Raw genomic sequence first — 10,347 nt, forward strand, 5'->3', positions numbered from 1 at the left:
ATCCATTATGTTTGTTTGGAATCTTCAGCAAACTGTGCACTCTGAACTTGCTTTTATACATGTGGTCACAGCATTAGCAACAAGTGTCTTCAATTTTGAATCGTTGTGTGTAATGAATGACGCCAGGTGTGTTCATTGTGTTCAAATATTGCTGACTGTGGCAAGCATGTTGCATCACATGAGCTTTCATTTGAGAATATGAGCAGAGTTCTTTTGCAACTTGTGTTTTAGCAAGGCAAAATGTGGTTAGATTTATGACAACGGAGGATTGTGTTCTGTGAATTGTGTCTTCATGTGACATGTGTTTATGATATTGGTAAATGATGGCTAGATTTAGTAAATGTGTTTAGACAACTGGTCATTTGGTTTAGAGGTTTGGCGTTTGTGTTTTAGCATTTGAGAAAAACTGTAATCTCTGTCTCTCTTCCACAACATGTCTTTATCCTGTCTTCCTTCTCTCACCCCAACCAATCACAGCAGATGGCCCCGCCCCTCCGTGAACCTGGTTCTGCCGGAGGTTTCCTCCTGTTAGAAGGGAGTTTTTCCTTCCCACTGTCACCAAAGTGCTTTCTCATAGGGGGTCATATGATTGTTGGGTTTCTTTCTGTATGTCTTATTGTAGGGTCTACGTTACAATATAAAGCACCTTGAGGTGACTGTTGTTGTGATTTGGTCCTGTGTAAAACAAATTGAATTGAAGTCCCCAGACCTGAGTGCATCTTTGATGTAAATGGTATTGACACTGAAGTAGCTACTTTTCAAAAGTCCAAATAATAAAAAAGCAGCTCCTGCACCATCAACGAGTACTATACACAGGCAATATAATATAATATTTTATTTAGTTAGTTAGTTTCATCCAAGTAAAGGAAATGGACAAAGAACAGTGTAATAGATTCTGCTGCTTCTCTTTTACTGTAAAAATCCAACAGCACTGCCATCCTACATTTGTCTATCTACGTCTATGACCTGAGGTTCTCATACTGTCATCAGATTCCAACAAGAAACAAACAAGTCGAACTTAGCAAAAAAGCAAAAGAAAAATGAGATAAACTAAATACATATTTCGCAAAGTAAAACATATTCTAATCATGCAGATTTTATGAACAGCAGAGTGGTAAATGTTTTTTTTCTAAAAGGCATGAGGTGTTCCTTTTAGACACTCCACAAATTGTAAATTAAAATCCAGTGACTGCTTTTGAAATTGCTGGTTTGAAGCTTTTTCAAATGATCATCTTCTGAGTCGGCTTTTCTAGAAGTCACTGCTGCAGTGGTTCACTTACATTTTCTAACCTGGTCTCTGATTGACTTCTCTGTGTTTTCAGTGTGGAGAAATCATAAATGTTGAGGTGGAAAGCTGAAACCAAATAAAAGACTTTGAGTCTCCAAAGTATTTTTATATTGTTTAATGAACCTTTGAAAAGGGATCGGATACAAACCGAACAAGGTCTGTGAAGGCCTGATGACGAAGGCTAAAGTAAGAGAAACTCTCAGCATTTAAAGCACAATGTCTGCAATTCATCATCAAACAAAACGTGGTTTACTCAAGCAAACCACAGAAGAACTTCCTCCTTCTCTATAGAATCTCATACAGGGAGAGGATGTTTCACAGCTCCTCTGTGTATACACAAGTCAGATGACTGCTACACATTGAACAAAGAAGACTATCACATATCAGCAATTTATATGTGTAAACATTATACATTAGTGATCATCTTGTGTTCTTCTGCTACAGGAGTGTTTGTGTCTTATATTAGTTTGATTTATATAGTTGCAACTTGATTAATATCAAAGTACATTTTATGAATGCAAGTGTTTGCCTTCAACTGCATGCGATCTTATTTCTGTATCTCATATTTTAAATCACTTTTCTACATTTCTTAGACAGTCAGCAGTCGCTTTGCATCACATTTTATTTAAAGTCGTATGCTTAATATCACAACTGAAAAAAAAGCTCTTCAATGTGCTCTGCTCTGCTTCTCAACCCCCATACAGAGCTTTTATTTCCATGAACAGTGTTTCCAAACATGTCCTGTTACTTTTAAAGTGACAGCTGCATAAATTAAAGTCATATTTGCCATTTTTTCTAAGCAAACTAGGCAGAAAGTTTCCAACAAAGCAAACATTTATCTGGACATCTGGACATGGTGAGATCAGGCGAGGCCAATTTGACATTGTTATGTTAGTCACCCTAACCCTAACCCTAACCCCCCTGGGTACGAGACCTAGACCAGCAGAGAAAGACCAGAGGGAGGGGTGTCGGGGGCAAGACTTTATTAATATGTAAGACTACTTTCTTCCATTTGCGCAACATCTCTAAAATTAGAAATATCCTGTCGCTTAGTGACGCTGAAAAACTAGTTCATGCATTTTTTACTTCCAGGCTGGACTACTGTAATTCTTTATTATCAGGATGTCCTAAAAACTCCCTGAAAAGCCTTCAGCTAATCCAAAATGCTGCAGCAAGAGTCCTGACAGGGACTAGAAAGAGAGAGCAGATTTCTCCTGTTTTGGCTTCCCTTCATTGGCTTCCTGTTAAATCCAGAATTGAATTCAAAATCCTGCTCCTCACATACAAGGTCTTAAATAATCAGGCCCCATCTTATCTTAATGACCTTGTAGTACCATATCACCCTATTAGAGCACTTCGCTCTCGCTCTGCAGGCCTACTTGTTGTTCCTAGAGTATTTAAAAGTAGAATGGGAGGCAGAGCCTTCAGTTTTCAGGCCCCTCTTCTGTGGAACCAGCTTCCAGTTTGGATTCAAGGTTCAAGGTTCAAGGTTCTTTATTTGTCACATGCATAGTTATACAAGTATAACACACAGTGAAATGTATCCTGACACGATCCTCGACATGTGCAAAAACATGGGGGGGGGGGGGGGTAGAGGAATAACATTATAAATATATATATATAGTATATACATTGGGTGAATGTGCAGTAGAAGCAGCAGCAGCAGGTGAATTCTGTACATTAATATGAATAGACATCTGACTATTTTACAGAATGGACACTATAAACATATTTAAAGTTAAAGGAAGTTAAAGGAATTGAGTGTTTGGAGGAGAGTCTCAGTCAATTATAGATGATGTGAGATGGTGGGTGTGTGTGGGGGGGGGGGGGGGGGGGGGGGTTAGGGTCCGGATGGCTTGAGGATAGAAGCTCTTCTTGAGTCTCTCTGTCCTCTGGATTCAGGAGACAGACACGATCTCTACTTTCAAGATTAGGCTTAAAACTTTCCTTTTTGCTAAAGCATATAGTTAGGGCTGGACCAGGTGACCCTGAATCCTCCCTTAGTTATGCTGCAATAGACGTAGGCTGCCGGGGATTCCCATGATGCATTGAGTTTTTCCCTTCCAGTCACCTTTCTCACTCACTATGTGTTAATAGACCTCTCTGCATCGAATCATATCTGTTATTAATCTCTGTCTCTCTTCCACAGCATGTCTTTATCCTGATTTCCTTCTTTCACCCCAACCGGTCGCAGCAGATGGCCCCGCCCCTCCCTGAGCCTGGTTCTGCTGGAGGTTTCTTCCTGTTAAAAGGGAGTTTTTCCTTCCCACTGTTGCCAAAGTGCTTGCTCATACGGGGTCATATGATTGTTGGGTTTTTCTCTGTATTTATTATTGTGCAATCTACTGTACAATATAAAGCGCCTTGAGGCGACTTTTGTTGTGATTTAGCGCTATATAAATAAAATTGAATTGAATTGATTCAACATTAACTTTAATGTTAATAGAGCTTCTTTGGCATTATTAATGCTGAGAACTAATAGCCTTACGGTGAGCTCACACTGTGCTTTGCTACAGGTCCAAGCACATTTCAGTTGTTCTGAACATCTCAGCTCGAGCACACTGAAGTTAGCTGATCACCCAGTGTGAGTATACTCTCAGTGTATTCATGTTAACCTATAGCTAGAGGTTTCTAGTATGATTTAATACAGGCTCTGGTCATTGGTTCCTAAAGTTAACACTGAAAATAAATACTGCATGTATTTCCAGATCAGTTCCCATTATAGCTTTGCTTTGAACAATGTTGCATATTTAAGAGATGTAACCGTCATACTGTAAACACAGATTTGGTTAAGGCAAAATTTTCCAATTAAAAAAGCCCCCAACAAACTTTGATTAATTTTTCATCACAACCAGAGGGCGGTATTTAACATGATCACAACAAAACTATTTCCCTCAGGTATGTCTTGAAATGTTTTTTACATTTAAATCTTTCATCATATTAACAACTGAATGTTCTTATGTGTGGATACTCTGGTGTCTTTTTAGATCCTCTACTCGTAAATATCTTTTCTTACAAACATCACAACCAAATGGTTTCTTTCCTGCGTGAATTAGCATGTGTCTTTTCAGTATTCCTAGCTGTGCAAACTGATTGCCACAAACTTCACAAACAAATGGTTTGTCTCCTGTGTGGACTCTCATGTGTGTCTCATAATTCCTCTTATTGTTAAATCTTCTATTACAAGTGTCACAACCAAATGGTCTCTCTGCCATGTGAACTTTCATGTGTCTCCTTAAAATTCCCATCTGTGAAAATCTTTTACTACAAACATCGCAACCAAACGGTTTCTCTCCTGTATGGACTCTGGTGTGCATCTCAAGATTTCGCTTAGTGTTAAATCTTTTACCGCAAACATCACAACCAAAAGGTCTCTCCCCTGAATGGACATTCATGTGTCTCTCGAAATACTTTTTCTGGGTAAAATTTATACCACAAATACTACAGTTAAATGGTTTGTCCACTGCATGCACAGTCTCATGTCTTTTGAGATCACCTAGTTGTGAAAATCTTTTATGACACACCCCACAACCAAACGGTTTCTCCCCCGTGTGGAGTGCTTTGTGCATCTTCAGATTTCCCTCTTGGTGAAATCTTTTGCCACAAAAATCACAACCAAATGGTTTCTCTCCAGTGTGGAGTCTTTTGTGCATCTTCAAATTTCCCTCTTGGTTAAACCGTTTTCCACAAAACTCACAACTAAATGGTTTCTCTCCCGTGTGAATTCTCATGTGTGTCTTGAAATTTAAACTCTGTGTGAATCTTTTGTCACAAACACTGCACGTGAAAAGCTTCTCTCCAGTGTGGATTCTCATGTGTGTCTTAAGATAATACTGATCTCTAAATTTTTTTTCACAAACATCACAGCTAAATGGTTTCTCTCCTGTGTGGCCTCTCATGTGTCTATTAAAGTTGTACAGATCTCTAAATTTTTTTTTACAAACATTGCAGCTAAATGGTTTCTCTCCTGTGAGGACTGTCATGTGTGACTCTGCATTTTGCTTCACCCTAAAACATTTCTTACTAACCAAACAGCTGGTAGACCCTTCTGCTGACTCCCTTCTCATATCACTTTTTACTTCCGACTCATCAGTACCGCTCTCCTTCCAGCCGCTGTCACTGTCTTCTGTTTCAAGTTCAGAATCTGACCAATGTTCCTGCCAGTCATCATCGTCGTCTTCATCATCGTCATCATCAATACTGACTTCAGTTTCATAAGAGTCTGAAGCCTTTCCATCAGCCCTCGGCTGTATATGACTGTTCAGATCTGCGTTCCTGGCTGTTTCTGCTGCTTCACAGTCTTCTGCATCAGTTTCTGTTTTTATCTGTTTAGCTGAGCTGCTGGTTAGAAGCTCTGCCTGGAAGAACTTGGGTTTTTCTTCATCATCTTCACTCTTTATGGAAACAGCAGTTAATGGGAACCTGTTGATGTTATCCTCTTCTGGCCTATTAAGCTGTTCTCCCTCACATCCAGGAATGAGCTCCTCCTGTTCCTCCTTAATGTGGAGGAGGTCATCATGGCATGAGCTCCAAGGAACCTCTTCTTTAATCACCAAGATCCGCTGGACATCTGCAGGGAGCAATAAAGACACAAGCACAGCTGTGACTGTGTACTGACACATTTCCTTAGACCTCTTATTAATATTTAGAGCAATATAAATATATTTTTTTGCAACCTTTTCTTGGAAACCGAGTAAAATTAATAATTGTGTAATTATGTTCATTTTCACCTTGCTTTATCAAAACACTGACAAGGGCTTTAAAAAAATGAAAGACTATGTAGACCAAGTTATACATTTCCATAAAAAGTGTAAGATATTTAGATCTTCTAACATTTGATCTGAAGATATCCGCAGACTTCAAATATTAGCCTTTCAATTGAGTAACAAAAAATAAATACAATTTTTTTTTTAAAAAAAAGAAAAAAGGATTATTTATTAACAGATATCTTCTCATATTCATGTATGGGGGGATTTGACCAGGAGAAAGATCAAATGAAATGATTGAAAACATATAAAGAGCTTATACAAGTCTTATCAGAACTTCTTTTCAAAGAGTTAATCATGAAGATATTTACATTTATACGAGGAAGCTTCTGATCATGCATGGAGGGTTTCACCCCAAGTACGGCACCTAGAGACAGTACACTAAGCGGAAGGAAGGAGGCCGGGGACTGGTCAGTGTCAGTACCACAGTCCAGGATGAGACAAGTACAGGTGGCCAAAAGATGGCCATGACACCTCAGGCAGCAGAAACCCAAGAAAGAGGAGGAACCATCATGGAAGGACAGGTCCCTGCACGGTATGTACCACCAGCAGATAAAGGAAGTGGCTGACATCCAGAAATCCTACCAGTGGCTGGACAAACTCGGACTGAAAGACAGCACAGAGGCACTAATCATGGCAGCACAGAAACAAGATCTGAGCACAAGATCCATAGAGGCTGGGGTCTACCACACCAGGCAAGACCCCAGGTGCAGGTTGTGTAAAAATGCCCATGAGACAATCCAGCACATAACAGCAGGGTGCAAGATGCTAGCAGGCAGGGCATACATGGAATGCAATAACCAAGTGGCTGGTAGTGGAGTAGAGGTCCGATGGAGGTCAAAATAGGAAACGTCCCCTAGGGTGGTCAAGAATGGCCAAGCTGAGATCATGTGTGACTTCCAGATACAGATGGACAAAATGGTGGTGGCTAACCAACCGGACATAGTGGTGGTGGACAAACAGGAAAAGATGTCCATAGTGATAGACATAGCGATACCGAAGGACAGCAAAGTCAGGAAGAAGGAACACAAGAAGCTGGAGAAATACCAAGGGCTCAGAGAAGAGCTCAAGAAGATGTGGAGGGTGAAGGTAAAAGTGGTGCCAGGGGTAATCGGAGCAATAGGTGCCGTGACCCCAAAGATTATTCACAGGACCCTCAAGCTCCCAGGCCTCTGGTAGAGGACCCGAGCTTGAAGGATAAAGACCGCCTGCAGACGCGAGAGCTGAATTTTATTTGATTTCTTTTATTAACTGCAAAAATAATGTTTGCTAGATCAAATGAGCCAAATTCCTGATACCTGCAAGCTGTGAAGCAGCAGCAGAAGAAGACAAGCCTGGAGGCTCTCCCTCGGTTTTCTCTTCAGCTGGGCTCTGATTACTCTGTGAAAACTGGGGTCTATCTTCATCATCTTCGCTCTTCACAGCAACATCAGTGACTGAGAACCTGATGAAGTCAGCCTCGTCCGAGTCATTGAGCAGATCCTTCTGTTCCTCCTTAATATTGCCGAGGTCCAGACTCATGCTCCACGGAACCTCTTCCTCAGTCTGCAACATCTGCAGGAAACACTGAAACACACATGCACACTGTGTATTCAAACAGGTCCTCAGTGCATAAATTGCAGGTATAACTATTTGAAACTGTAATTACACAATTAATTACACAAATACCTGTACCACAAAATTATTTTTTTTAAAAAGGTTGTTTTTTGCCAATGCACACGTTTTTGCCATCTGAGAATGATTATAAGTATTTACCATCGCCTGTTGGAAGGCAACCTGTCTGGCTCTGACTCTTGCTGACTGCGATGACTCTCACACAGATTATTGAAAGGTTTCAATGAACTGTCATGAAATTCATGAAAGCAGACAGATTGCCAGCATGTTGGAATCAATCAGTCAACTCATCCACTCTATCAATGGGGAAACACTCAAACCTGAGTTTCTAAAGTCTGTGTCAGGTATGTTGACTTTCAGAGGTCAGCGATTTCTAAGTAGTGAGCACACAGAACGGCACTCATGTTTCGTTCTTTCTTTAACTTCTCCATAACAGAAAGATGACTTACTTTATACCTTAATAAGCACTTTTACATAACACATATCTGTGAGTGCAGCTATTCACAAGTCTGTCTTAGTATGTGAAAGTTACAGTATATTAGAGTTAGTTAAACTAATATGCAGAGTATCAGTACAATCAAACACAACAATACAAACGGTTTAACATGCCAGAATTAAAGCTTTCATCCACTTAGCACTATCTGATTAGCTGTGACACTTAACCTCAGTATTAAATATAAGATGATGCCAAAATGCAACAGCACAGAACGGACTCACAGAAAACTTCAGTAAAGGCGGAAAACTGTATCATTTCTCCAGCAGGACGTTATAGGGCAATAAATTTCACTTTATGTATGTTTCTATTTACTTAAAATTACAAAACATGTAATGACGTGATAATGCATTAAACAACATATTACAGACAGGTTGGGCGTGTAATTATCTGTGTATGAGCTGCTTCTTTCTGCAGCTTCACCTCAGCAGAGCCACGTCCGCCCTCACACTAATATCTGACTTCTCTTTCACACCTGCACTGCATAACGTTTTTTATTGAGGTCGAAGGAAATGATTAAAAAAAGAGGTAGGACATTATTATTACTATTATTATTTGGCTTAATCGACCACGCCCACAGACTTCTCCTCGGGATTTCCCGAGTGCCACGTCTCCTCCTTACATAATGTCTCTGAGCACATGTGCTGCCTGCTGCAGGTTTTCACCCGTGCACATGAGCAGCTACCAAAGAACAAACTGCATCCACACACAGAAAGAAAAAATTACCTGTGCAGCAGACCCTGACAACTTCAGCGTCACTCTGACCTCTGTCCCGTCTTCACTGACGCCCACCTGGGTGAGCCGCTTCCGGCGGATGCCTCTCCAGGTTTGTGTGTGTGACGCTCCGAAAATTTATTCCGTGTTAATCAATCACGAGGATTTTCCTGCATCTGTCCGCAGCATCGATCCAGCAGCAAGAAGGCCAGCTACATGACAGCAAGTCCCGCTTTTATTTTCTTCCCTCCTGCAACACAGTCCAGACAACAAACGGTTCCTACGCCCGTGCTGTGTCATCATAGAAGATGACCAGCATTATGACGGTGTAAGTATAAAACAAAGTCAGTATTAGAGTCATATTAAACTGCTAAGTCATGATGAGTCATTAAAGCCCACACTCCTATTGTATTTGGTGATGCACTGGATTATTTTAGATACTCCTGGATAGTTTCACATATAAAAAATATGGTACAATTTAAATTTGTTCATTCATATATTATTTTTTAAATCTTAACTAGCAACTAAACGTTTGTACTAAATATTAAGTGAAGTATTTTAACATGGAAATACATAACATCAAGTACATAAAAACCCGAGTCAGACAAAAATAGAGAGGTGAGTTTGAGATGGTTTGAGCATGCACAGAGGAGGGATAGTAAGGAAAGGATGTTAAATATGGAGCTGCCAGGCAGGAGGAAAAGAGGAAGACCTCAAATAAGATTCATGGATGTGGTGAAGGAGGACATGCAGAGAGTTGGTGTGACAGGTAGATGATCCACCGTGGAAACCCTAAAGGTCCTAAAGGGAACGGCCAAAAAAAGAAAACATAAAAAGTTAACTTAAATTTAATACTTAATTAAATTTACTTGGTTACTTTCCACTACTGTATTTTCTTTTTTCTTATGTATTTTATTTTGTTGATAATCAACAATGTTACTCAGAGGGACAAGCAAAGCATCATTTGCACATAGTTAAAAAGAAACAGATAAAATGCTGAATAAAGCTTTGGATAATATGATATAACAGACTGTGTTTGTGTCACTTTCTGAAAAGAAAACCACAAAAGAAAGAAAAAACATACACAAACAAGTTCATCTCACTCCAGTCTCAACTTTAATCAAACCAACAGCAAAAAATATGGAACCACAGATTCACCCTATCATCATGAGAGACAATTTCAGGAGCCTCTGGTTATTGCATAGTAATGATTACTAGGCAGTATATTTTCCTTTGCAACCAGGACATGGGATGAATGAATACAAATTTTATTAATCAAATGCATTCTGACTTCAGTGTACTGGTTTGAATCACAAGGTTGAGTAGGTGACCTGTGTACTTTATCAGCCTCATAGCAAGTAACACTTGTTAATGGGATGGCTCATTGGTGGACTGGCAGTGTTGCCTCACAGCAACAAGATTCTTGGTTGAGATCTTAGAGTATCCACGTTCTCCCTGTTCCTGAAGTCAGC

At 39.9% G+C, this 10,347-nt stretch overlaps 1 protein-coding gene across 1 annotated transcript; it reads right to left on the bottom strand.

Annotated features, from left to right (window-relative positions):
* Positions 1–4,001: 4,001 nt before the first annotated feature.
* On the bottom strand, positions 4,002–9,704 carry LOC100710859 (gastrula zinc finger protein XlCGF57.1). The gene is made up of 3 exons (XM_019362361.2): positions 8,888–9,704; positions 7,353–7,620; positions 4,002–5,858 (listed from the first exon to the last, which is right to left on the bottom strand). The coding sequence occupies exons 2-3, from the start codon at positions 7,606–7,608 to the stop codon at positions 4,246–4,248; spliced, it is 1,869 nt and encodes a 622-aa protein (XP_019217906.1). The 5' UTR covers positions 7,609–7,620; positions 8,888–9,704; the 3' UTR covers positions 4,002–4,245.
* Between the last annotated feature and the right edge of the window lie 643 nt (positions 9,705–10,347).

This window comes from Oreochromis niloticus, linkage group LG8 (assembly GCF_001858045.2).
Source record: "Oreochromis niloticus isolate F11D_XX linkage group LG8, O_niloticus_UMD_NMBU, whole genome shotgun sequence".
NCBI classification, from domain to species: domain Eukaryota; kingdom Metazoa; phylum Chordata; class Actinopteri; order Cichliformes; family Cichlidae; genus Oreochromis; species Oreochromis niloticus.